We start from the raw sequence: 26,591 nt of genomic DNA, 5'->3' as shown, positions 1-26,591 counted from the left end.
TTCAACCCCGGACATCCTGTTGCTTGATACTACCATGATCGTCAGGTTGCATCCATGCAATCATTGTGCTTCTGCCATTTGGTTAGTAACAATCCAGCAATGTAGTGGGAGGATTCTTTTGTGATTCTCATGAATTCATCTCACGAGCTATCAACATTTGTACAAAAAAACCCTCCTGGACTATGGGCGGCTCTGTTGACTCAACTGTTCCAACAGGGAAGGGTCCAGGGAGAGACATTGTGGACAGTAAATGTGTGTTAATTTCTGGCCAAACAGTAGACTGAGCAGACTGAGATTTATTAGCATATGTTAACTCAGGACATTCTTCCCTCCAGACAACTTTGCAAAGGCATGAGGAAGCACTGCTTTTCCACTTTGTCTTTGCTGACATCTTTCTGGCTTTTCCCCCGTAAACGATCTCATGAACAGTAGCATGGCCTACTGACAGTAATCTGTGAGAGATAAGGTCCACAATGAACGTCTGTGTTCATTTGATGGGCTTGTCCCCAGCATTACTTGTTTTTCTTGTTTCGCGTGAGAAAGACTGCAACTAATTTAGTTTTGTGCCACAGATGATTGCACATCTTAATTAGGGGTGGGGGCAACGTCAAATCGCCCCATATGAATTTCTAAATTCTGTAATCCTGAGCATTGGCTGTGGTGATGGGGTACCTTCTTTAGAAAACCCAATATTCAGTTGTGTAGTAATGCACATTAATTGCAATGAATGTGCTTGTACTAATGAATCAGTGCCATTGTGGTCAGAAGTTTCGTACACTCATTGTCATGATGAATCTCGTGGTTATTTTGGATTGGTTTGAACCTCTTTTCTGAGTGTAGAATGACTGTTCAACAAGTTCATTACATTAATTAGAATTATACAACCAGTTTTATTATACAACTCAAATACTGAGACATTCGTATTCGTTTAAAATTAGGGGTGCTGAGCATTCTACGTAGGCCAAGACCTGTTAACTTCTCATTATTGATCCCGACTGAATTCAGCCGGTAGCACAGACCTCATAGAAAACAGATTACAGCATGGTCTCACATTCTTGGATATTCATGTATAAAATAAAAACTCTTGAGAGCCCCGTAGACGGAGGAGGGAGTGGCTTGGAGGGCGGAGGGGGGAAGGGTGCCCTGATAGGAAAGTTACGCATCATTATTATTCCTACTATTCCTACAGTTTTAAGAATAGTGGAATGTTTTTTCATCCTCTGATTGTGGCGCCCCCTTGGATGGATTTGCACCCTTACCATGCTGCCTATGCCACGGGCCGGCCCTGGTTGCATAATTGTTGGCAGCAGCCCTTTTACATTCTGAATTCTACATGATGTGTTCTGAAGCACCGCATGATTTTTGTTCTTTAAAAACGGGGGCTTTCTGCAAATAGTAGGTAATTGTGGTAGCAGAAAGTGTAACAGATTCTACCATGAACATGACAACCTTATAGGCGTTTTATTATTACTTGACTGCTGGTGTGTTAGAACTTTATCCATGAATGTTTGTGAATGTGAGAGCATGCTGTAATCTGTATGTGTTTACTATGAGGGGTGTGCTTCCTGTTTTTTTGTGGTGTAAAATGCATTGCACAGAGAGATAACTTTTTGCCTTCATTTGTTTATTATGTCATTCTTTCAAGAAAAATGCATACAGTAAAATCCATGTCACATAATGATTGATACCAGATCATATGTCTCCACAAAGAGAAAACAATACAGAGAAATTAATCTTCAAAGCAGATTAATAAGTATATATACACATTCAATTTACAGTACAGGTCAACAACATTTCAAGAGTGTTTTTCTGTCACTTAACACCAATGCCCTCTGATTCAACCACAGTTTCTTAAATAGCTCAGTTAATTAAAATAATAATAATTAAAATAATATAATAAGGCACAACATCATCATTTTCCACTTTGTCTAAATTGATGGTTTCATTTCAGTTTCAGTCTTTTTTAATAGACAATTGGAAAAGGCAACTTGGTAAAAAAAGCTCTCGTTTTTTTTTTTAACGGTAAAAATGCGTTTGCTTTTGAGAGAGCTCAAGGACGGTAAACTGCACTAGATGGTATTGACTGTGCAGCTGGTCCTGTTACATTAGCATTTTTGTGCCACAGCCTCAAGTCTGCCCAGTCCCTCAGAAGCTTTTCACTGGATCTGGTTGAGGAGGGGTTTGCAGTCCTCCAACCTCTCCAGGTCCTCCACCACCGCGATCAGCCCCTCCACCTTCGCTGGCGAGAGCACGGTGCTGGCATTGTTACGGAACTTCTTGCGCAGGCTGTCGTCGCTGAGGGGGTTGCGCCAATGGCCGTAGAATGTGTCGCAGCGGCCTTTCAGCACATCGCCGGTCATCAGCGTCACCTCCACCTCGGCGTACATGCAGTCGAAGTTGGCGCGGTTGTCCGCGGGGTGCTCTACTCGCACTCGGGACAGCAGGGCGTGAAGATCGGGCCGGCTGAGCGCGGCATCTGAGAAGGACTGCACCGTCACCTCTCCGTCCAGCAGTGCCGTGCAGGCGTTGAACTGGAAGGAGTGGCGCGCCTGGTGCTCAGACTCGGGGAAGGGCCGGTTGATGTACTTAGAGGGAGGCACTCTTAGCAGGATGTCTTGGACCAGGTGTGGCGGGACGGTGCCGCCTGTGAGACCCACCAGGGTCTCGTGCACTTTGGCTGCAGCGTCCGCCACCCAGTGCATGCCCAGGTGGGCAGGGAAGCGTTTGAAGCCCATGTCTTGCTCCTCCAGGAGGAAACGGGGCACCTCCTCATCGGGGGAGACCAATGAGCGAGGAGCGTAGTCCTCATAGAAGGCGCTGAAGCCAGCCACGCCCGGCACCGCATCCAGTACCAAGGGACTGGCTTCCAGGCCACGGGAGGCGAGCAACGCAGCCTCGAGACCCAGGCGGGCGGCATTGCCAATGTGGAACGGCTTTGACTGGGTGGCGGCATTTGCCATGGGGGCTCCGGACAGAGAGGCTGCAATGGCCAGGGCGTGGCTGCATTGTGTGCGGTCCAGAGAGAGCAGGCGGGCGCTGGCAGCGGCGCTTCCCATGGTGCCCACCACCGTGGGCGGGTGGAACCTGAGAGAGGTTGAGAAAGCGGCGCAGTGTTTAGAATAGCAAACGCGACAAGGAATCAAACAGAGGTCCTGCTGCACCAGGGCATCATGGCGTCAGAGGAAATAACAGATTATTCTGGCAACGTGAGCGGAGAGAAAGGGGCCAGTGATGGTCCTCCAGACCAGCTGTGGTCTGCGTAAACATGCGCCTCGAGGAGCTCTTATTAGCTTCCACTTCAGGGCCTCTCCCACCGCACGACTGAGTCATGTACACCACGTTACCAAGTACCTGAAGACCCTACGCCAGACGCCAATGGTCGGAATGTCTTCGTTAAATGTTTATGGAGAAAGAAATTCAGCTTCTGCTGCTCTAACCTCTTGGGGATGTTGCGAGCCTCGCTGGAGAACCGCATAAGGCGCCCCTGGACTTCAATGCCCACGTTGAACGCCACCAGGAGTTCCAGGCCACTCGGCTTGCCGTTGCCGGGCATCATGTCGCTGATTGCCAACAGAGCGGGCAGCACGGCGCCGGAGGGGTGTGTTGCAGGGTGCCAGGTGTCATCAAAGTCCATGGAATGAGCCTGGGGCGATGACACAAAACAAAAATGGCCTTTTGAAACAGCTGGATCGCATTTCGGACATCTGAACCCCTGTGATTCACCGTGTGGCGGGAGGGATTTTGGGGTGTTGCAATCATACCCAGTCTGACTAGCGTTAACAAAAACACCGCCCGGCCACAGGACAATGTGAGTGGCTCTATTAATAGAGCCACGGACCTATTTTGCTTTGAACGGGTAAATAGATATTACAGAAGGGGAGTTTACTCACCGCCACGCCGTTTACAAAGGCTGCCAGGGTCGGGGACAGACGAGTGCCCTCGCGGCCGTAGACGGAGCTCACGTCGTCCCGGGCATACATGTGCTGAGGGGAGGGGGGGAGATGACCGGAGGCAGAAGTTAGTCAGATGGCAGACTTGGGTTTCAACGACGAGGAAGAGAGGAGGGGAGAGAAGGAGCAGACGGACATTGTGCAACGGCAGGGCACACAGGAAGAAAGGAGGGGGGGGGGGGCAGTACACACTCGCACGGACTGCTGAGGAGCGGAGGGTACACTTCACGCTGAATTCCACACTCGGCGAGAACATTTGATCTTACCTGGCAGTGTTGCAGTGCCAGTTCAAACACCTCGGTGTTGCTGCCCACCAGGCTCACGCCCAGGCTGTCCAGCACCATCCGTTTGCTACGCCGCAGCACGGTGGGGGTCAGGTGATAGGGCTGCACGCCCTGGATGAAGCGGCCGAAGCTGCTTGTCACCGTCTCCTCGGGTGCAGGACGCTCCACCACTGGTTTCAGGGAAAGGTGGGGGTGGGGGAGGGGGGCTGTCACACATTCTTTCGGCAAATTTGCATTTATGTTCTACTGAAGAGACCAAAAAAAAACAAAAAACGAAAGTAACAAAAGCCACATTTACCATCCAGGGCTGATTTGTGCAGAGCCCTCACAGTCATCAGTGTCAGTGGTCTGAAGGTCTTCTGCACCAGACAGCGAGACAGAGCAAATGTTAGAGACCCTCCCCAACTGAAGCTAAAAGTCCAGAACAGTCATAACAACTTGGAATAAATTCCGGATGAGAGTTAATAACTGGAACCCGGAGTGCTGTGACCTTTTCTAGCTGTTTTAATTGGTTCTTCCCCAGCATAAGGCTTCCCACTAAGGAGGCTTTGTTCAACTTCAAAGGTTCCCTCAGGTGTGTGAGGGGTGATGAAACTCCGCACTGAGCTGCCCAGTGTGACGTACTGAGCCACTGTTGACTTAACTAAATCAATCAATTTTTCACATTGATGTCACAGCTTCTTTTCTTGCAGTGAGAGATCGGATCACATTTACTTAATAAGACATGATCATTACAACAGTCACACAATTGAAACTTCACAGGTCGCTAGGAGAGTTGTGTGGATTAAAAACCTAATTCCATACACACATAGTCAGTTAAAAGCTCTAACAATCACTTCACATCCCCTGTGTAAACTTGATATCTACCTGGGTATCGGTGTGTGTGGTAACACGGACGCATACCTGTGCTTTGGAAAGCATGTTGTCAGAGTAGCTGTTCGCTGGCTGCTGATGTAGTCTGTTGGTAGAAGGTCGCTGTCTGTGCAGATGTGGTCCTCGGGAGCGTGTGCACTCTGTGTGCTGTGGCTGTGCTGGACGCCGACAGGTTGGGAGCTGCTGTGCCTGTCCAGGTGTGGTGACAAGTGCCCTTTATATAGGGCTTTCAGACTGATACTGGTCAGGCCTGGAACTTCCAAAAATGTCCATGGGTTGGATTTCTCATCATCACTGCAGGAAACTAATTGTTTCGGGGGGGGGGAGTCAGTTATGTCATTTCTCAAGGGGACTTGGGGTTGGCTGGTCATCTTGGAACTCCTCCTACCACATGTGTTCACAAATCCTATAAACTTACATCTTACTTCAGTCCAGACACTGACTTCAGACAGACCATCACCTCCAGGTAACTTTCTTTACACATTAATCACACATTTTCACTTTTTGTATTAGAGACCTGTATTAAAAATGTATTAATTTACAATCCCTAAATATATTTCTTACTATAAAATAATATCACTAGCAAAATAGAATTCTTTGTCAGGTATGTGTCAAACATATGAAATACAAGTAGACAAATATTTACATTTAAATTTATTATAGTCTAATCCAGAATCTATCAGTTATACTGTTGTAATAATGTAAACATATTTTTCTGGAAATTCAAAAGCCTTGTTCATCATGTGTAAATCAGACTTACTGTGTTAAGTGTTTAAGTGTCCCATCTTAGCTTAGTAGAGGAAATGCATATGGAAATTACTGGCCTGAATTGTCATTTCTGTTGGTCTCTCTGTTTCCTGACAAAATTCCCGAAATCATTAAGACGTGTGCCGATCCCGCAGCATCAGCTCCGGGCGAGTGCCTGTGAAATAGAACTGTTTGTCATGGCTGAGCACTCTGATACTGACAGGGAGGGGCGGGTACACGGGACGGGACAGCACACCTGTGAGCACGGCCACAGCGCTCTGAGCAAGAGAGACAGAAAGAGAGACAGAGAGAGAGACAGAGAGAGAGAGAGAGAGAGAGAGAGGGTAACAGGAAAATGTACAAAAGTAGAAATGTTTTTCAGGTTTCAGTGTACGTTTTTTCAATATTAATATAAACTGTTATTATAAACTGTTACTATTTAACATTTAAAAATGTACATGTTACATATCCTTTTATGATATGTTTATGAGCTTTTTTAATTGTTCAGAAATATAGGAATTATTCAAATAAAACATTAATTGATTCAAGATTATTTGATGGACTTCTTCCTCAAACATTGTCACTCCTGCCAAGAATACACATGAATCATGAATGTGTGCTAAAATTAATCTCACTGGAGAATATTATCTGATAATTGTTTGAGTGAAATTAAGTAATCCCAATAAATATTCAATTTACCCCAGAATTAAGGATTTAAAAAAAAAAACATTCATGTTCCACTATGGTGTCTGGAGGAACCTGTTTCCCTAAGGAAGAACACAGAGAATAATTAACACATACACATAATCAACAAACGTGTAATTTCACCACAGATCAGACAAGTTCTGGAAGAATCGGCGCGATGGCAAGTGCCGATGGATTTCCTGCCAGCTTCTATGGTGAACCAGGAGTGCTTGGCCTCCTATCCAATGGCATCAGTGCATTCCTTGTGCTGTTGCAGAACTTCCATGGAGCTCACACTGGTGTCTTTGCCCAGGGAGTTGAAGACATCCTGGCAGGTGCTCTATCTATCTATCTATCTATCTATCTATCTATCTATCTATCTATCTATCTATCTATCTATCTATCTATCTATCTATCTATCTATCTATCTATCTATCTATCTATCTATCTATCTATCTATCTATCTATCTAACACTTGCCCTCTTTTACCTTTCTGCAGGTGTACACCTAATCCTCATAGGTGGTGTGTGTCAGCTGGTAGCTGGCTTTCTGTCTTTTCGAAAGTATGATCATCTCAGTGGGACCTCCTTTATTGGTTATGCAGCTCTTTGGACCAGCTATGGGGCAACACGGATCTTTCAGGGTGCCACCACACCCATCCATAATAATGCCACAAACATCTACAACGCCTCCACCTTCATGCAGAACTCATCAGCTGGATTGGGCTTCACTGCCAGCAGCTTAGTGGTCGAACTGGTGAACACTACCACCGATTGGTCTATTCCCAAGTCAGCTGTTGCAGGCCTTGTCCCCTACATTCTATTGTCCTTCATTCTGGCATTCTGCTCAGCCACTGTTAACTACATAATGCCTTTTGTGTTTGGTGCCATCACAGCCACCTTGATCTTTGAGGCTGTTGGTGCTATGGCTGGGGCATGGGCCCTGGTGGTTTCAGGAGTCTTGGAACTTCTGATTCTCATCTTTGCCATGTATGGGTCAGCGGCCCTCCTGATAAAGGGCCTGGCTCAGCGTTATGTCTTGAAGGGCTTTGGAAACCCCCTATTCAATGTGCTTCTCCTGGGGACCGGCAACAAAACCACCTCCCAGAGCCTGGGTCAGGAGAAAAAGAAGAACACCAAATATGCTGAGCCCATGGCCTTGGGCTACCTGTGTGACACCATTTCACCTTTCATCTTTGCCTTCTACTCTTTCCACTACTTCCCGTCTTTTGCTGTTGGTGCTGTATGGATCTCCATAAACTGTGGTTCACAACTCCTTTCCAGTTTTTATGGTTATATGCGCCAAGACTGCTACCATGCCACCAAGTATGGTCTTCATTGCACCTTCTGGTTGGTGAAAGCCTGGGAAGAGTTTATTGTGTCGATGCTGATAACAAGGGAAGATGCAGCATATGGACGGCTGGGTATGGTGGGCGACTGGTTCTTTTTTGCAGCAGCCATCGTACTTTGTGTGGTCAGTCTGAACATGGACACCCTAGAGCTCGCCCACAACCTGTTTTTTTTCCTGGTTACCATCTCGACTGTCTCCCAGATCCCTCTAGATGGGTACTACTACTTTTTTGGAGTGACCTGTTCAATCTTCACTGCTGTATCGTTATATGGCACCTTTGCTCGTCTCATCAATTCCATTGCTGAGAAGTCGCTGATTAGAGTGGGACCCCAGCCCGTCTCCACAGACAAGCTTCAAATGGCTTTCAGTGGACTTGGCAGGATAAAAAACATGATGTTGAATAAAGACTTCAAACCAAGCACAAAGGCCCTGCTCCCAGATTCCCTGTTCTACATGACCAATGGAGTGGCGGCTCTCTCAGCAATTCACAATGGCCAACCTAGCATGTCCTTTCTGCACATGACAATACCTTGGGTTCTCATCCCCGGTGCCATCATGCAAGGCTATGTCAGCCGCCTGCAGGTCCAGAGAGGCAAGAGGTTTGGCTCAGTCATCCCTTCCTTCTACACTGCTGTCTGGGCTACCTGGACTTGGTACAGGTTTGCAGGTAATGACACTCAATCCATACCTCATTCCATTCGGGGACTTGTTGGAAGCACATAAACATAATAGAATTACCTTTCTTTTGGTTGTAGGGGAGCTGCTGAATGTCTTCCCGGGAAATGCCCCAGGATTCACTGCAGGATCTGTAGCCTTTCTTGTAGTCAATGGTTTCCTCATGCTTATTGGTGAGTCACACTGACTGTTTAGTCCTGATTTGAGCTAAATGTTGGTGACAGCTATCACTAATACACTGGGTATATTGTATTCATTTTTAGCTGCATATATGAATGTGGTGATTTTTGCCCTGACACTCATCATGGAGATCATCATAGTGTGTTTCCTCCTGTCAACCATTGGGACATTGCCCTACCAACTGGAGAGTGAGTTTGTATTTCATGTTCTTTCATTTAGAGTTGTACTATGAAGAGAAATGTTTAGATCAGTTTTGCAATGATGTCATCATTCTTTGGCAGTTGCCATGCTTGCGATATTTTCCATCATCTGTCTGTATGGAGCCCTGGCCTCTCTCGTGAACTGTATATTCTCCACCACCCTGATCCCAATGGGGCCACCTTTACTTAAGGTGAAATATCTAATTGATTTAATTTCCATATGACTTGGAACATTCAAGTATCAAACCATGTTGGTCAACTTTTTTAAATTTTTATTTCAGAGTAAGAAGAAGAAAGAAAGTGAGACCCCTCTGCCTTGCCCAATTGCCAACTCCCGGCTAACTAGTGGGTTACTGGAGATCGGCAAACTGCTGGATGCGGGTGGAGTCTGTGGCATCCCCACCGATACTGTTTATGCTTTAGCTGCCTCTTGCAAGGTCCCTTCTGCCATTGAGAGGATTTACAACATTAAAGTAAGACTTCAATATCAAATCATGTGCTTTTGAGTAGATGACAAAAATGTTTTTGACCTTTTCGTAACCTCTTTCTAAAGGATCGCCCTGCTGAGAAACCAGTCTGCATTTGCATTGCTAATGTGGAACAACTGGTGGCTGCTAAACCACCATTTAGTCCTCTGCTCTGGGAGTTCATGAGAAATGTCTACCCTGGGGGCATCAGCTGCATCATCCAGAAGGGGGACTGGCTCTTCAAGCTTGGTGAGAGACTTTGGCAAGATTTGCCGAGGTGTTTCCTTTAATTATACGGCAATTGGTTGTTATGAGTAAATATGCAATAAAAAAAAAAACGGGGGGAAATGTGTAAGTGTGTAAAACGTGTATTTTCAGGTGTGGGCCCAGCATATGATCGTGTAGGAACAAAAGACAGCATCATGATTCGTGTTCCTGATCACACTGTGACAATGCACCTCTGTGAAATTACTGGGCCTCTGGCCATCACCTCTGCTAACCCCAGCGGCGAGCCGGACAGCACTCACCATGATATGGTCATCAGGTAACTGAACACCATTTATAACACTACAAGTTCTGCAAGCCTTTTTTTTTTTTTGCTTTTTGAGGCCTAGACCGTTAAAGCACTTTATCTTCTCCTTCATAGCCGACTGGGCCACAAGCTTCAGGGAGTCTTGTGTGATGGAGAATCCAATGAAGTGGTGGCTTCAACAGTGGTTAACTGCTTGAAAATTGATGAAGGTAATGTGTTCTCTTCCATTGGTTCATCCACAATTAAGCACATACTATAAACATGTTTAATAATCTGTTTTTATCTTTTTTTTTACAGGTGTTATAGGCATTGTGCGTGAAGGGTGCGTTCCGGCCGTCAAAGTGCGACAGATATTTGAAAGAGTGAAGAGCAGCATGCTGTGAAAAGTTTCCTGTAACACCCCTGCAGTACAATGTTCCTATTTGACAGCGACTTCTCCTACTTAGCTTGGAGAATGCGATTTTGTACTATTGTTTATGCCAAATAGAAAAGCCATACTGACATGTACAAATGTTTAAAAGGTACAAATGCTGTGCATATGTGCTTAATTAAATGGTAGAGCAGTTAGTGAACAATGTTGCCAGATGTATTAAGATGGATTAACTTCATCAGTGTATATGTTCTATACTGTGTAAAACTGCTACAAACAATGCAATTACTAATGTGCAATAAATAGAATGAAGTGAATTTTTTTACATGCAATCTCATGTAATATGCATTATGACATTATGACTTTGTTAACAAGTTATCAAAAAAGATCACCAAAAAGGTGCAGTAAGACAATTTGTGTCACATTATTTAATGGATGCATGTTATAAAGAACAAGGATGAAGGATGAAGATTAATTTTACTTGTTGTCTGTCTGAAATTCTGTATATTCTTCGTAAATGTACCCTTAACATATGCTGATAACTTATTATTCAAATAAAACTGGAAATGAAACGGCCAACTTCCCCATTTGTCTGTCTTTGGGATGCCCCAGGGCCATGAAGCCCCATGCACCTGATTAGGGATTGCACCAATTGGGTTTAATGGATCAGGACCAGCAGGGTTGTGACATTCCAGTGGAATCTGTTACGTATTTTATGTTTGTGTTCAGTTCCTGGCAATCGGCACACGCCTGCCGGTTTGTTTTGTTTGTTTGCTTTGTTTTGGCCCTTGTGCCGTTTTTCCCATTTGCACGATGTCCCGTCTGTCTTCACTTTTATGTGTGAAATATTTCACTTCATTTTACTCTACTTCAATTAGCTTGTATTTATAAATTGTATTTATTCAGACATGATATATACAATTTAAGTAATGTTTTGATTTGCTGCATTAACTATGTTGCATGATAAAGAAAAAAGGATCAAGCTTGCACACGATTCCATTCCATCCACTACAATGTTCACAAGCAATAAGTGAAAAAAAAACACATTCATTTTCATGAAGAGAAAGAACCCAACGAAAGTTTCTAAATTTTTGAAAAAATATTTTTTTGCATTGGCTCTAATGTGTGTGTCAATAGCAATCTGAATCATACTTTTTTTTGCACAGTACATTGCATTCAGTAAACACTCATATCCAGAGTGACTTACTTAATGCTTGCTTAAAGGGACAGACCCCCAGGAGAAGGTTGAGAGTGTGGCACATGGAAGGTGGTGTTTGCCACTCTTGTCGTCATCTGCTTCATCTGGTTCCTAGTCTACCACCTCCCAGATTCTGAAAGATTGCTCTTTGTTGTCGTAATGTCTTATCTCCTTATCCCTTTGTAATTTAACATAAGTGATGATGACGTTTGGGCATAATGAGATATTATTGCTGGAAGAAAAGGGCTGGTCCCTCTGATACAATTGGTGACTTCAAGCATATCTTACAAAGTTGGGTAGATTGTTTATGGTGTTGGAGCAATACATATTTACAACACACATACAAGGACTTTCAAGAGGTGCTGAAGTGATTGTGTAATCTCAATTGTACATCTCTGCTGGACCTCAAAGACGTCAGCAACCTGATGCTGCTGTCCCCACGGAGACCGTAGCTTGTTATACAACTACTTTTCAGTATATCTCATGCTGTTTTTTTTTAATGATTTCTGTTTAAATAAAGAATTCTAAACACTTTAAGTGTAACTTTCAATTTGAAAGCTACATGTTTAGAATAAATACACTTTCTATGCATATATATAAAAAAACAATAAAAAAAGTTGGGTTCTGGGTTGTTAAGTGAACGGTATCTACAGATCGGGTCCTAGTGAACCACACGAGGGATTTCAATGATGAATATTTCATGTGGTTCAGAATGTTTGCCAAATGTTGTAAATTTAAAGGAAATGAACCCAATCTACATTTAAAACAAGCTATTTGAGTGAAGGCCATTGGTTTTAAAAACTATTCTGTTTTCATTCTCTTTCCCGTCATATCATTCATGCAATTTATTTTCAAAATTAAAACGGAAGTATTTTCTCTGAAATTATTACTGGCAAAATTGAGGCATCCGGAAGAAAACCAATGACACATCAGATAAACTAAGATGGTTCCATCATCAGAAATGCTTTATTCCTGTCAATAGTCTACAGACAGGATGTGCAGCATTCTTTAATTTTAAAGTCAGCTGAACTCAAGCATGAAACAGGAGATGACCTGCACTGCCGGGAAGTTCTATACACTATGACACACCCATGTGCCTCAAAAAGAAATGAAAGTACTGTTGATGCTGCAGGCATTGCTAATTATGCGGAAGGTCTTTGTTGTGCATTTCTTGGTGTTTGAGTGACAATGCGCAATATACAAAACTCAAGCGAGCTTTTGAGGAAATTCACCAAATCATCAGCATAAGCTCCAGGGCAAGTGCTTCTGAAAAGCAGCTGTCTAGCACCCTTGCAGTATCAGGGAGGGATGAGTAAAACATTATTGGATTCTTAAATGTAATGGGGCACTTTGGCGAACGAAGACTGATGTTATCAATGGACTTGTTCCTCAAACATTGTAACCCACTAGTCTATCACCACCTGGGTTCTGGAAGGTTTTTTTTTCTTTGCTGTCGTAATGTCTTATCTCCTTATCCCTTTGTAATTTAACATAATGTCTGATGATATTTGAGCATAATGAGATATTGGAAAAAAGGGTTGGTCCCTCTGATATATTAAATGACTTCAAGCATATCTGACAAAGTTGGGTATGTCCTTTATTTTGTTGGAGCATATTTACAATACATATACAATAAGAACAAACTGCGAACAAACTGCTGGACCTCAAATACCAACTCTGCTTAGGAACATTGCAGATCTTTTTTAGGACAGTCCATTCGCCTTTGGGTGATGAGCAGTGACATGGAGAATTGAAACTTACTGCAGACCAATTATAATGAGCTATCTTTATTGGTCCAGTTTTGGACTCATTGGGCTGCTGGTTTGAGCATAAGAGCCAAGACTCAGTTGAGAGAATCTTCCTTTATATCCATTCCTTACTTACTTGTGCTCAAACAGTGGAGGCTAAAATAATATCTGCGTCTGTGTTCATGTCTGCATCTGTGAGAGCAAATGTGTGTCTGAGTTTGAGTGTTGACTACGTGTGTGAGTTTAAATGATTCCATAGCGGTAGTGTGGTTGAGCTTAACCGCTAGACTCCCAGCCACGGTATTCTGTCAGAAGACAGGTCAAATGGGGTGCCGAAATGGGCATCCCAGGTGCTTATGAAAGTGCTGCCAATTTTCTCCGATCTTGTGACTACAAGCGGAATAACTTCAGGCCAGCAAGTGGTCCTATCTACTATTGTGAGGAGGTAAAGGGGGATCCACATACATATGATCAAAACCTCACCCAAGGACCTGAAAGGATGCCAGTTGGGTCACTGTGTGTTTGTGAATCTTTGCAGACTGGCACATTGTACAGGTGGTTGCCCAGTGACTCACATCCTTCTCAAGCCTGTGCCAGATGACGCAGGTATGCGGTGCTCCGGTATCACATGGGAAATGTCCACCAGAGATTTGGATGAAACTGACGCAGGAACAAGTGCACAAAAAGAAATTGCAGTTTATGATCATCGAGGATCAATCCAGGCCTTGGATTGGAAAACGCCGTCTTGCTCTATAGAGCTTTTAAAAGGTGGCTCTTTAGATATGATTTCTTTTTACCAGGTTCACGACTCTGGTTGCTGTGGAGTTGCTCAGTGCTAACACCAAGTATTTAGTCCTGCAGTGTGAACTGAGCTTCCGTTTGGGCAAACCAGGCTGAAGCTGTCATCTCCCAGAATTCGGGCAGCTTGAGGAGACAGACACTTTCCTTTTATTCAAACATGCTTTGTCCACCTCAGAACATTTCAGAACAATACAGAATCTTTTTTCTCCTTTCCAATATTGCACTGCACCGTCCATAAAAACTGTTGCTTTAAAGGGGCCATGTAAACCTTCACCCTGAACTCTTAACTATGGTGAATTATGTTATGACACTGAAATTATGTTCCAGTGTCCATGTTGAACCTTATTAAGACCAGTGTCCACTACACCATTAACACTGTTTCCCTTCCAATTCAATGTCCCCCTTTGTCTGGGTATGAGTTCAGTTGCCCTGTCCCCAGCCTGATCCTCTGTGTCTCACTGTTTCCAATCTCCCCATTCCCAAAGTACAGTCATAATACGGGACTGAAAGCACTGTCCTACACCATCTTGTATTGTGTCTCTGTCCTGTGTCCACCTTTGTGTTGAGACAGAACTCAAGCAGGAAGAAGCAGCTGATTTGCATTTAAAACTGCTTTTTCATTATATAAACCACGACACGCCTCAACAAGAAACAAAAGCACTGTCAATGCTGCAGGCATTGTTGGTTGTTTGGAACAGGGTTTTTGTGCATTTCTTGGTGTGTGAATGACTCAACATTCAGTATAACAAAGGCCAAACGGGTTCCTGAAGATAGGATTCTTATCATCTATCACTGGAAATCTATTCCCACCTACCTTTCAGAGTCCAGGCTTACAGGTTGTTACCTCACATTCACACTTAAAGCTGTGCCACAGGCGGAACAGGATGAGCGGACTGGTGCTGGCAGCTCAGTGAGACATCTGCACATGGTCTAAGAATTTGAAGGCTGCTTCAGCCATTCGGAACCTGGCCGGCAAATAAACAGGAGAGAACATGGGCCTCCCCCCACCGACCGGCACAAACACTGGAACCACAGCCCAGCCTGAAAATTCCTGTTTCCAAAAGGTTCTATTCATATGTACTTTAATGGGCCGTTAGTCACTTTTCTGTTGCTGGGAAAAACACTCTGTCCCCTACTGTGATCTGGAATGGATTTTTGTGTAATAAACTAGATTTGTATTTACAGAATTTGGATGTGTTCAGAAAAATATTCAGTGTAAAACTAAAAGACAGAAATGCATAAATATTGAGATAAAATCACACATTTATGTGAGTAATTCACTGGTGAATTATTAATATTTTAGATTTTTTTTTTTTTTGGAATTCAGCCTATGTTATTTCACTGCATGTTAAAATCTGAAATTAATATGTGTTTAACAATTATGAAACATTTGTAATTAAATCAGTATTATTTACATTTGTAACAAAAATATTACATTTAAGTAAACAGTAAGAGATTTGTAAAAATAATTTTAAAAAACGATTTATTTATTACAAAATATTAGTTAAGGGGACAAAATATCATGAATGAACGATTTTAACAATATAGGTAACAAAATAGGTACTGTGTTTACCTAATCTATTATGTAATAACTCTATTAGGACTTATTAATAATGAATTATTGTAATATTTATCATGCCCACCCTTTCAAAAATATGTTCAAAGAATGAAAAAAACGACAATATTATATTTTTAATCATTTTGTGAAAATTTTTTAAACAATTCATTGGCTTAACCACAATTTTATTATCTACAGGGCATATAATATTATTGCTTTCCAGAAGCAGACACATACATGACGTATATACATTTTTTTACAGTCAAATTATGAATTAAATACTTGCATCAAAATACTATGCATCAAAATATAACTTTAGTGTAGTGGAGTTATGTGCAGTGTGTAATATGTAATGTGCTTTTCTTTAGTAAGAGAGATCCTGGATAAATAAATGCAGAGCAGCATGTTCAAGATTGTTTCTCTGTTTAAATTATATAAATACATTTTTCATGAATCAGTTGTTAAATATTGTGCTGTTTCAGAGTTTGAAAGATTATGATCATCCGATCATCTTCAAATATGCCTAAAGGAAACACAATGGGACAGCCCCAATTTTCAGCACTTCCCATCCACTTATGACATCTCCTTTTTTATTAAGTCCCCAGTGGTGGATTCACATTTTAAACATGGCTGTAAAGGTGTTTCTGTGGCAATGAGACAAGACACAGACAAAGCAAGACAACACTTTTTGAAGGTCGTGTTTTATGTGACAATTTGTGTTAGAGTGATTCATCTGTGCTTTCTGGGGGCTCCACCATCTCCTCAATTTCTGCTGTGACATCATCGTTGTTTCCTATGCTGAGTGATGTGACCTCATCCTCATCCTCTGACCTGTCTCTCTGAGAGTCGCTGAGATCTGTCTCAAAGCCCGGATTCAGTCGTCCTTGCAAATGCTTCTTTTGCAAATCTTCAAATAACTGCAGAACCTGTCACATTTCAACAAAGACATTAAGAAGTGAATTCAACTGTGAAAAAAAAGACAAATAATGGTACTGTGGCACGGACGCTGATAGGCTACCCGAGACTTTGGTATGATGCCAACTCTGAAGAAACCAATTTGTCCACCATCGATCTTGGTGCAGTCAACCACAGTTGAGGCGATGTTCTCTGGAGATGGACCATCGCAAAGCACTCCATTCAACTGCACCAAAAGACAGAGTCTTTATTGACATGCTCCAGGACATAAACACACAACTAACCAGACACCCCTCAGCGTTCTGGCCTCACCTTGTCTCCTAACTTGGCATAAACCTGGTTATGATGAGTGGTGTCAGCTTCTCCTGTAGGGTTGGCCGATGTCACTGCAATTGGCCCAACCTGGCAAACACAACTCTATGGTTACTGTCTTTAAAGTTTTGTCGATCATCATGCGCAGTGAATTTAACAAAACCTACCAGGCTTATGAGCTGAGTTGCCACAGCGCAGTCTGGCATTCTGATGGCAATGCTCTGAGGAGTGCCAATGTATTTTGAAGACTCTTTCAGTCCAAAGAAGTCCATCCAAGGAGCTGTTGAACAGAAAAATGGTTTCAGAGAAGAAAAAACACAAACCACGCAACAATAAAAGCTAATGAGTCCAAATGACTCTGACCTCGTGGGATCACCATGCTGATAGAAGAGGGCCAGGCAGCCTCCATAAAGTCCCAGAGAACAGGATTGATCTGGTCTCTCACTGGCTCCAACTGCTTTACTGAAGAGATCCACAGTGACATGGGACGGTCCCCTGCATGCTGCTTACACCTTGCAATCACCAAGCGTGGACAGAGGTCAGAATAAACTGCCCAGGGATTCATCTGCACTGTCAAGTTCTCGAATGGAAAAGACGTACTTGTAGGCTTTCTCCACCGCATCGGGCCGATTGCAAGCTGCCACAAGGACATAAACTGTATCTGTTGGCATCCCGCATATTCCTCCATTCTTCATGATATCTGAGGACACAAACGTTTTAACACATTCTATTAAAACTCTGTTGGTGAGGGGCGAAGGTGGTCTGTAGTTGGCTCTGAAAAATGTGGAGATGTTACCAGCAATCTCCACCACGGACGACGCCTTCCTCGATGGCAGATGAGGACAGCTGTCTTTGGCGCCGCCATAGCCACTCAGCTTGATCACCGGATCACCCACTGGAATCTGTGGCTTCTGGAAGGTGCTGTTGAAGATGTTTGCCAGGAAACAGTAGAAGCTGACCAGGCCAAAGATGATGGTCACCCCAATGTCGTAGCCGTAGGGCAGGGCTCCGACCGCGTCCAGCAAAAAGCTGATCAGAATAAGCTGGAAGGTGAACGCGTAGGCCAGCCAGGCTTTACTGTGCAGAAGGGCCCCCGCTGTCACTAGCAGGTTGAAAAGCATGAAGCTGATGATGCCCACAGCGACACTGAAGTTGCGGGTGGCGCCGTAGAAGCCGCCAAAGCGTGACAGGCCCCAAACGGTCCACATCATGCCGTACATTATGAAGGCCGAGCTTTCCAGGGTCTGACCTCGGGCAAATGCCACTGAGCCACACAGGAGTTGCAGCAAGCCCCCCGACACCACCGCCCAGGGGAGGATCAGTATGGCCAGTGGCCCACTGCCCCCCACTGTGGCGGTTATGGCGAAGGCGGCAAGGACGCTGGAGGCGTGGCCCAGCACCTCTGCATCAGAGTACTTGGAGTAGCCCAGGTAAGGGGCACTCATGTCTTTCTCCTGTGAGCGGAGGGCGATACTGGTGGTTCGGGTCAGCAGGTTCCTGATCAACCCTTCCCCAATGGGCACCTTCAAAGGTGCCAGCTTGTTGTTCAGCGTTACCAAGAGCATAAGTGCAGATGCCACAAAGATGGCGGCCTCAACACCCTGGGTGCCACCCTGGAAGAAGCCTTGGGGCTGGGCTGCAATGGCAATACATAAGGCGACATAGAAGAGCTGGTAGAAACCATCAGCCAAGCTTCGCTGGCAGCTAAACAGAGCCAGGATAAAGAAAAGGATGGCGAACACAGTAGGGAACGGCACAGGACTGTACGGCACGCCAACCAGGTCACCAACCAGAGCGCTGTAGCCCTCAGCGAACTTCAATATGGCTGTAAAGCCATAGAAAGTGGCAGAGAAACTGTCCAGGGAGCGGTAGCAGAGGAGGCACACGCCCAGCTGGAAAACCGCAGCCGTCCACAGCCATGGCACAAGGCCGTCAAAAAAGCGGGGGACCACGCCGAGCAGAGGGCAGGCCAGGACGCTGGCCGACAGCAGGTTCATGACCAGACCCACACAAACAACGTCACAGCTGTCGGGGGCCTGCGACGGGGTCGCCGCGGTGTTCGGCGGAACGCTGCCGGGAAGCTGCACTCTGCCCCGGGTTATGAAGGAAAGAAGCCGCCCGCAACCAAAATAAGCCCCGACAAAACACACCAGCAGGTAGTTGGCCGCCGTGGCACCTTGGCCAAACGAGGGGTTCGCCAGGCCGGCAATCTGGTGGGCGCAGGCCATGCTAATAGTGAGCGCGATGAAGAAGAGGACGTACTGTTTGGAGAGGACGGCCACCAGGCTTATAATGAACAGCGCTAGGGTGAACGCTGCCAGGCCTGGCACCATGGCATTCCTCAGTCCCGCCTCTCCGTTTAGGTAGCCCTCCCCTAACAGAATGTAGACCAGGCCCGAGGCGCACCACAGCGCCGACACGGTCAGACACAGACACGCGAACAGTGGGGCCGGGGTCAGACTGCGTCGCACTCCTGTAGAGAAAAACAAAAAAGGGAGTTGGGAAACGAAGGTGAAAAGGAAGGAAGTAACGCGCCGTCACAGAGTTTGGTGGAGGCACACACGGGGAAAACGTACCCACGTAGGCCAGCAGGGCCGAGATGATGAGCAACAGCACCCCTAGCGACGTGCCCGGGATCAGGTTTCCCTCGGGGGCGTGGCCGTAGGCGTTCACCAGGAGCAGAAGCGAGCCTGACACGGGCAAGCAGAGGGTGAGAAGGGTGCTCTGAAGATCTGGCACGGTGGAGGTACTTACAGTCCCCCAATTTAACTGCGCGGCCGGGTCTTTCTTTATAAGCCACGCACAGGACAGAATCATTTCAAACATTTTAACCTATTCAGATTGCAGGCTCATAAACCAGAGATAAACATACACGTTTACAGCATTTATCAGACGCCCTTATACAGGGCGACTTACAGTAGTTACAGGGACAGTCCCCCCCTGGAGACACTCAGCGTTAAGTGTCTTGCTCAGGGAGACAATGGTAGTAAGTGGGATTTGAACCTGGGTCTTCTGGCTCATAGACGGGTGTGTTACTACCACCCAAACAGTTATAACCACTGATATTACCACTGTGTATTTAAAACAATTACAGTATTTTAAAAGTTTTTTTAACACTAAACGTTTAACTAATGATATAGAATGATGAACTTATACCAAACACCAGAAATCACTTTGTACTGTAACTTAAATTACTTTCTTCCTATTTCGCTTCTTTCTTTTGTAATTTATTCAGTAAAAATAAATAAAACAGAACAAAATCAGGGAAATTAGAAAAAAGTGAGTAAACGTCGTTAATTATAAAATCCTTATCATTATTATTTATTTATTGTCCAATAAATTGAGCAATAAATAAATAAAAGATGTGTAAAATAGAAAACGAGATATTCGTTTTAAATGTTAAAGCAGTGTGTAACCTACCCCCGGAGAACCCCAATATGCCCACAGAGTAGTGCAGCGACTCGATCTCGGATTCAGCCATCGCGGCGCGGGATGAGCGCGGCGACGCAGCCGCTGTTTATAAAGCGTCGGTCGGGTGACGTCACGCGTCGCGCTTCTTCAGGTTACTTCCCGGAGCACTTCGGGGAACAAAGACATATTTGTGACATGTCGGTAAATGCCAATAGTAACACATATTAGTAATAACTAAGGGCTGCTCTTAAAGGCAAATAGTTAATGACTGTAGACTGGTTGTAGGACTGTGAATCTATGTTACTAAAATAGACGCTAGAAGACGTTGTTTTTAAGATGAAACTGAGTTTTCATGGTTTCTGCAAACAGTCAAATCATGCTGCGAACGCAAACACACAAGCGACGCATTAGAGCGCCACATCTTTTCATACCTATCAGATTTGCCTCAAACATATCTATCAAGGCCAATATTGACACGCGCTGCGTTCTCGCTGCCCGGCGTGACTCAGCCTTTTTTTTTTTTTTTAATTCTTTTTTTTCTTTTTTTATTTCCCGGCTCGCCATTTCCCTCTTCTCCTCAATGAGATCAGCGCCTGGAGGGAGGGGCGGGGCGTCGCACGGGGTGGGCGGGGCTTACCTGTCCGCCTGCGGGTATATAAGCAGGTTCTCCGCGCCACTTCTTCTGTCGCTCCTGGTTCCTCCGCAGCTCGACGCAGCAGCTTGTCGCTTAATTCGGTGAGACTTGGAAACTTCGTGTACTTTCGATTAGAATCCTCGCGACATTTGTACTTTTGCTGTGTGTGTTTTTTTTCTTGGTTTCGAAATACAGGCTGCGTAAATTGGCGAATGTTTTGCGCGTCTTTTTTTAACGTCGTGAAAGCCCGGAGACGCTTTCTCCAGAAACTGATGGAGATGCAGGGTGATGCTGAACCTCCTGGGGTGGAGGTGGGAGGCGGATACCGAGGCGTAACCTGTTTACCGAACCTGCCCTACCAGGCGACCGAGCGTTTCCTGGAGAGGGAGGGAGGGAGGGAGGGAGGGAGGGAGCCCTCTGTTGACTTCATACATTCGGTTTTAATATTTGATAAAGTGCCGAGTCACGCTGACGTTGCTTGCAGACGTTCCTGTAGCAATCTTCACCAAGGAAAACCGACAGTCGGCTGTTTGTTCTTTATATACTTTATTAACGTGTGTAAGTAATATGAATTGCTCGTTGCCTGCACTTGTTAATCATTAGTTGTGTGTGTGTGTGTGTGTTAAGCGTGAATTTAGGTACGATGAAGAACGTGGCCATCATCCTGTCCGGGTGCGGAGTGTATGATGGGACTGAGGTCAATGAGGCCTGCGCCCTGCTGGTTCACCTGAGCCGAGCTGGGGCCAAGGTAAGAGATTCATGATTCGTTCAGTTCGATTAAACCCTTACACACACACACACATACACACACACACACACACCCACGAATCCATCTGTGCCCCTGTACATAATACAAACGCATGCGGACATTGTGGCGCAGGGCATGAACTCACACAGTATGTGAGCATTATAATATTAATCGCTTCACACTCATAGTTGAAGAGATCAATCAAATGCATTTTAATCATTTGGCGACCAAAGTTTTGCAGAAAATGATCACTATGAAAATGTATTTATATCAGTATATATTTCTTTCTTTCTGGGATGGCCTTCATTTACATAATGGACTGCATCCATTGCTGTAAACGGTTTGCACGACTTGCAGTACTTTGTTGGTGGTCCCTTATTTGGTCTGGCTCACAAGTGAACTAATTAAAACATACAAAGTGTTGGCCGAGGCAGTTGCTGGATTTGGGTGTCTGGTTACGGCAACCATTGTTTTAAGTGTTTGTGCTCTTTCCTCACAAGGTAATGTCCACACACACACACATTTCAAATGTCACTGAGCGTTTTCTAACCTGAATCGGTGCCAAGGAATCCATTTAATTTTTGCCAATTTCATGCAACACCGCTTCATGAAAGGCTTCTCTTATCACGCTTTGTTTGCCTTTTATTGTTGCCGACTGTAGATAAGATAAGATGGGTGTGTGCCTTGTCCTGCTGCAGGTCCAGATGTTTGCGCCGAACGTAGACCAGATGCACGTGGTGAACCACTGTGAGGGAAAACCGCAGGAGCAGGTCCGTAACGTGCTGGAGGAGAGCGCCCGCATCGCCCGCGGGGACGTCACCGACCTCGCCAAAATGCATGTGACCAGCTTCAATGCTCTCATCATACCAGGTGAGTTCAGGAGGAAGCTGCCACCACCATCGCTTGTAGCAGCTATGGCTGCAGGCCTCCCAGCACACTAACCAGTACCCGGTGATCCCGTACAGGGGGTTTCGGCGTAGCTAAGAACCTGAGCAACTGGGCCACCAATGGGAAGGATTTCTCTGTCAACCCAGAAGTGGAGCGGGTCATCAGGAATTTCCACAAGGCGGGAAAGCCCATCGGCCTGTGCTGCATCTCCCCGGTCCTCGCTGCCAAGATTCTCCCCGGCTGCGAGCTCACAGTGGGCAGCGACTGCAAGAACGACAAGTAAGTCCGATGTGTACGTGGCGTAGCGCATCGGTCACGCGTCCCTGCTCGGCTAATTCTGATCATTCTAATGTCCTTTCACTCGCGTCCAGGTTCCCCTATGCTGATACAGCCAAGTCGCTGACTGAGATGGGCTGCAAGCATGTAAATAAGGACGCAAGTGAGGCTCACGTTGACAAGAAGCACAAACTGGTGACCACCTGCGCGTTCATGTGCAACGCTCCGCACCATGAAATCTTCGATGGAATCGGCGTGCTGGTGACCGAGGTCCTGAAGATGGCATAAGCGGCTCGCATGACCCACTCGCCCTACCGACAGCCTATAAATCATGCAGACGTGGTCCTATTTAGGGTTTGGTGTGCTGTGTTTTTAAATTACTCTGCAGGACAAAGCTGGGGGTCTACAACAAAATATTTGTTGTAATAAATTATTGTAATTTGTCATGTGTTTTGTGTGTTTTTTCGGAACTGGCTTTTTAAAAAATAAAACATTTCATTTGAACTTGTGTCCTGAAATTTTTTTTTTTTTTTTTTTCAAAAGTTAGTTTAATCCAAGTACAGTATTTATTGAAAAAGATATACTCGACTAAAATAGGAGAGCATGGCAGTTAGCAATGTGACCTCACACCTCCAAGGTTCTCTGTGGGTTTCCTCTAGGATTGGCTAAACCCAGGAGTGTTTTTAATAAGGAACACAAAAGCAAACTAGCACGATGGCTGAACATTTAAAGTAAATATAACTGGAATGGTGGAAACCGTTGTGAGATGTTCATTCAAGGTTGTACACAAGTCCACAAACAAAATGTACATGAGGAAAGGCAAGGTCTTAAATAAAGGGACACTAATTACTTGTGAATGGAAGCACCAGTAATTAGGGGAAACAGTCAGTGATACGGTGCCACCTAGTAAGCCAGCGTCACCCGAACGTTACAGTCAGCAACCAGAGAGTCTCGCAGGAAGGAAGGAAGCAATCGCACGACTTACACAAGATTGGGGTTTTACTTAAAACCGTCATGGAGGATATGACAGACAGTCAATACATTTATTTATAGTAGACAATTGTTTATTTGAATATGCAACAAGACAACAGCCAGCCAGTTGACGGAACCATTCATTCTTATACATTTTTCTTATCTTTGGTCACAAGTCATAAAAACATCAAGAAGACCCAAAGACTGTGGCAGTTGTGTGTATTTTTCTGCATGTATGGTTCATTAAAATGTGTTAGATGCTTGCTTTTAAGATTTATGTTCACTCCCAGGATCTGTGGGAGGTCAACTAAGTGATGAAAGGGAGGCAACCCCTCTGAGTGCCTCAAGGACGGGTCTTCAATGTGCGTGTGTGTGCTTAGGCATACAGTAATGATCAATTCATAAGACATTTCAAAGACGAATAAGAGTGCTCAGAATACAACACGCACATATATATAGTGCTCATTATATATGTCTCCAACAAATATCTCATTCATCTGTGCTCCTTCACGCATACAAAAAACTAGAGCCATAGGAAAACACAAGTTTAAGTCAGTGAGTTCAGTGAATGTAATCGCACATCTGTCATCATAATTCATTTCCTGGTTGCAAATGCCTTGTCAGTATCTTTTGAGTTGGCAATAGTTATGAACAGCCTACAGTTAAGCATTGCCTACCCAGCTGTGACAGTCATGCCTTCTTCGGGGGCATTCCGAACCTCCCCATAATTTCTTTGGCCTTGCTGGGCCCTACTAGACTTATCTTAATTCTTTCCATACCTCCCATGCCTTGGTTGGCCTTTAACCTCCACAGAGTTTCTTGAAGGTGCGCGTGTGTGTGTATGATCTCATTGAAAGTGCACACAAAGTGTGAAAGTGTTACACTTTGCATAGGCCGCAAAGGCCCACAAACATACAATGTGGTTCACAAATATACCATAAAACAAGCACAGGCGATAAGGACCAGGGAAACAGAGACATTCATTCAATGACCCGATGCGGACTACCCACAATGAAGCTATATTTGTACATTGACAGTGGGCGCACGCTCTCAGCTAAGTAGAGCAAAGATGTGGACATCATGGAAACTCTGGACTTGCCCCCGCAGTCGGAACCGCGACAGTTACAATTATTAACTGTTTAATAATACTAACCTACCAGCAGCTGACAACCGGAGATCGGGGTGTTAAATTCATTGTTTATGAACTGGATCGACCTTCGCGCCACATTTTCTTTGCATCTAATGGAAGGCTCTCCCCAGGATGTTGAGACACATCAGACCTGCACCAAGTTGTATCCTTTTTTCCCCCAGAGGATGTCGCCATTGCCCGGTCCTGTATTTGTTTTTTTTGTTTTTTTTGCTGGTTTGGAGGCGCTCCCCAGGATTTGGAGGTGCGTCAGACCTGCACCAAGTTGTTTTAGTGTCCCTGATTCCCTGATTAGTATAAAAGCAACCTTGCTGTGTATTGTCCATGTTCATTGTGCTTTTAAAATGTCTTGTGTGTGTTTAATGTGAGTGCTCTGTTCATGATTTATTAAATCCTCTGTTCTTGTTAGTCGTGCGACTGCATCCTTCTCCCCATGCACTGCTGCTGATCCCTTACATAAGCATTACTAATAGGAAATTGAAAGGGTCTTAAAGTGATTCTAATGCTTGACTTTTTTTTTTATTTTTACTTTACAGATGGTCGGAAAGGATAATGTTGAAATCAGGAATCGTGAAAATTACACATTTATTTTTAGATAATTAGTTAATTGACAATGTAATTGACAAATGCACAAACTTAAATAGAAGATAAAAGAACACATCAGAACTAAAATTAAGATTTAACTCATGCAGTAAAACATGTTCATCATGTGTTTCTATCTTATGAGGAGCTTGTTTGGGCCAGAGATGGATGAAGGATTATTTTATCTGGAGAAGTGGTTGTACTGATCTTCGCCAGAAACCAGCAATGTTGCAGGGAAACTCCTGGGACGGTCTGGGTCCTGTAAGGGACACAAATCCACAGATCGAGTTACTGAAACCCCTTTAAACCCCCCCATACAGAAACATTTCAAAAGAAAGCACTCACCTGGATAGGGTAGGCAGAAGTGGAAACGTATCGGATGACAAAGCCACATCGCCTCCGATCGGACATGTTGGGATCACTGGCGTGGACCAGCAGTCCGTCGTGAATCTGAAAATCAACACATGATGATTTAATGGCACTATCAACCATGAACGCACACAGCCACACTATGTTTTCAAATTTTAATTTAAATTTATTATTTCCATCACAAATGCACTACCATTCAAAAGTTTTGAAAAATACTTTTTTGTTTTTTCTGTCCGGACATTGTTAATATTGTAAACTGTTGTAGCTGGAATATCTGCATGAATGTAGATATACATGTAAGCCCAATATCAGCCACAACTGGTCCAGTGGCACTTTTGAAGCTTCGCCGATCATCATAAAACATTTCTGCAGTGATCTCAATACAGATGAAGCAGAAAAAGGTCTTCCCAGAGGATGACTTACAGACATCTGGCCAGCCAGCAAGGGGCACAGCACCGCCCGCTCTGCCTCCACCAGCTCCTCTGGGATCTCCTGATTGACAGATAGCATGTTGCCGGGACGCTCGGATTGGCGGTGAGGCAGGAGCCCAGAGCAGTGGCTTCCTGTTTGTTTCGGAAATGAGCAGAGCCTTTAGTTCACAATTTGCACAACGTTGGGTAGAAAAGCTCTATTTTTCCCTGAGACCCATTAGGCGTAAGCCGGGTTTACCGAAGCTGTAAAAATATTGCTCTGTTTATTGTAGCCCGGCGCCTGAGGAGT

At 44.6% G+C, this 26,591-nt stretch overlaps 5 protein-coding genes across 11 annotated transcripts in view; 2 read left to right on the top strand and 3 right to left on the bottom strand.

Annotated features, from left to right (window-relative positions):
* Positions 1–1,618: 1,618 nt before the first annotated feature.
* irg1l (immunoresponsive gene 1, like) lies at positions 1,619–6,058 on the bottom strand. 4 transcript variants are annotated; one of them, XM_028960997.1, is made up of 7 exons: positions 5,868–6,058; positions 5,138–5,491; positions 4,533–4,593; positions 4,217–4,404; positions 3,891–3,983; positions 3,438–3,643; positions 2,157–3,084 (listed from the first exon to the last, which is right to left on the bottom strand). In XM_028960997.1, exons 2-7 carry the CDS (start codon positions 5,153–5,155, stop codon positions 2,157–2,159), a joined length of 1,494 nt encoding a protein of 497 aa, XP_028816830.1. In that variant the 5' UTR covers positions 5,156–5,491; positions 5,868–6,058. The 4 variants fall into 4 exon arrangements, with proteins under 4 accessions (XP_028816833.1, XP_028816830.1, XP_028816831.1 ...); XM_028960998.1 differs by having other exon boundaries at positions 5,138–5,411; XM_028960999.1 differs by having other exon boundaries at positions 5,138–5,363.
* Positions 5,543–10,882, top strand: LOC114768621 (uncharacterized). The gene is made up of 11 exons (XM_028960996.1): positions 5,543–5,573; positions 6,688–6,873; positions 7,038–8,555; positions 8,644–8,736; positions 8,827–8,931; positions 9,025–9,134; positions 9,225–9,416; positions 9,497–9,659; positions 9,789–9,954; positions 10,057–10,151; positions 10,240–10,882. The coding sequence occupies exons 2-11, from the start codon at positions 6,717–6,719 to the stop codon at positions 10,323–10,325; spliced, it is 2,685 nt and encodes an 894-aa protein (XP_028816829.1). The 5' UTR covers positions 5,543–5,573; positions 6,688–6,716; the 3' UTR covers positions 10,326–10,882.
* Positions 10,883–15,736: 4,854 nt separating this feature from the next.
* LOC114768228 (uncharacterized) lies at positions 15,737–20,325 on the bottom strand. The gene is made up of 9 exons (XM_028960398.1): positions 20,265–20,325; positions 19,421–19,534; positions 17,641–19,317; positions 17,445–17,544; positions 17,208–17,356; positions 17,012–17,124; positions 16,845–16,934; positions 16,636–16,758; positions 15,737–16,543 (listed from the first exon to the last, which is right to left on the bottom strand). The coding sequence occupies exons 1-9, from the start codon at positions 20,323–20,325 to the stop codon at positions 16,337–16,339; spliced, it is 2,634 nt and encodes an 877-aa protein (XP_028816231.1). The 3' UTR covers positions 15,737–16,336.
* A 594-nt stretch (positions 20,326–20,919) lies between these two features.
* Positions 20,920–23,305, top strand: LOC114768239 (glutamine amidotransferase-like class 1 domain-containing protein 3A, mitochondrial). Of its 2 annotated transcripts, none has more exons than XM_028960412.1 (5): positions 20,920–20,990; positions 21,517–21,637; positions 22,336–22,507; positions 22,603–22,804; positions 22,897–23,305. In XM_028960412.1, the coding sequence occupies exons 2-5, from the start codon at positions 21,533–21,535 to the stop codon at positions 23,087–23,089; spliced, it is 672 nt and encodes a 223-aa protein (XP_028816245.1). In that variant the 5' UTR covers positions 20,920–20,990; positions 21,517–21,532; the 3' UTR covers positions 23,090–23,305. The 2 variants fall into 2 exon arrangements, with proteins under 2 accessions (XP_028816245.1, XP_028816246.1); XM_028960413.1 differs by lacking the exon at positions 20,920–20,990 and adding an exon at positions 21,354–21,417.
* A 2,183-nt stretch (positions 23,306–25,488) lies between these two features.
* The window catches only part of LOC114768253 (probable alpha-ketoglutarate-dependent hypophosphite dioxygenase), a 78,837-nt gene continuing 77,734 nt past the window's right edge, over positions 25,489–26,591 (bottom strand). For all 3 annotated transcript variants that reach the window (XM_028960440.1, XM_028960438.1, XM_028960439.1), the window contains 3 exons: positions 26,295–26,434; positions 25,848–25,952; positions 25,489–25,761 (listed from right to left, as the gene is read on the bottom strand). In XM_028960440.1, the coding sequence (XP_028816273.1) occupies positions 25,684–25,761; positions 25,848–25,952; positions 26,295–26,434 (323 nt within the window). In that variant the 3' untranslated portion in view covers positions 25,489–25,683. The remainder of the gene's footprint in view (positions 25,762–25,847; positions 25,953–26,294; positions 26,435–26,591) is intronic.

This window comes from Denticeps clupeoides, chromosome 18, assembly GCF_900700375.1.
Source record: "Denticeps clupeoides chromosome 18, fDenClu1.1, whole genome shotgun sequence".
NCBI lineage: Eukaryota > Metazoa > Chordata > Actinopteri > Clupeiformes > Denticipitidae > Denticeps > Denticeps clupeoides.
This window is presented reverse-complemented; position numbering and strand designations above follow the sequence as displayed.

Excerpts from the sequence above, each read along its gene's own strand:
- irg1l (XM_028960997.1), bottom strand. Across the intron at positions 3,644-3,890 it reads CCTTTGTAAACGGCGTGGCG|GCTCATTCCATGGACTTTGA; the intron begins GTGAGTAAACTC and ends TCATCGCCCCAG. Across the intron at positions 3,085-3,437 it reads GCTCGCAACATCCCCAAGAG|GTTCCACCCGCCCACGGTGG; the intron begins GTTAGAGCAGCA and ends AACCTCTCTCAG.
- LOC114768621 (XM_028960996.1), top strand. The coding sequence starts at position 6,717 with ATGGCAAGTGCCGATGGATTTCCTGCCAGCTTCTATGGTGAACCAGGA. Across the intron at positions 6,874-7,037 it reads AGTTGAAGACATCCTGGCAG|GTGTACACCTAATCCTCATA; the intron begins GTGCTCTATCTA and ends ACCTTTCTGCAG. Across the intron at positions 9,955-10,056 it reads CACCATGATATGGTCATCAG|CCGACTGGGCCACAAGCTTC; the intron begins GTAACTGAACAC and ends TCTCCTTCATAG.
- LOC114768228 (XM_028960398.1), bottom strand. The coding sequence starts at position 20,325 with ATGGCTGAATCCGAGATCGAGTCGCTGCACTACTCTGTGGGCATATTG. Across the intron at positions 19,535-20,264 it reads CATATTGGGGTTCTCCGGGG|GCTCGCTTCTGCTCCTGGTG; the intron begins GTAGGTTACACA and ends TGCCCGTGTCAG. Across the intron at positions 16,759-16,844 it reads ATGCCAAGTTAGGAGACAAG|TTGAATGGAGTGCTTTGCGA; the intron begins GTGAGGCCAGAA and ends CTTTTGGTGCAG.
- LOC114768239 (XM_028960412.1), top strand. The coding sequence starts at position 21,533 with ATGAAGAACGTGGCCATCATCCTGTCCGGGTGCGGAGTGTATGATGGG. Across the intron at positions 22,508-22,602 it reads CAATGCTCTCATCATACCAG|GGGGTTTCGGCGTAGCTAAG; the intron begins GTGAGTTCAGGA and ends GATCCCGTACAG. Across the intron at positions 22,805-22,896 it reads AGCGACTGCAAGAACGACAA|GTTCCCCTATGCTGATACAG; the intron begins GTAAGTCCGATG and ends ACTCGCGTCCAG.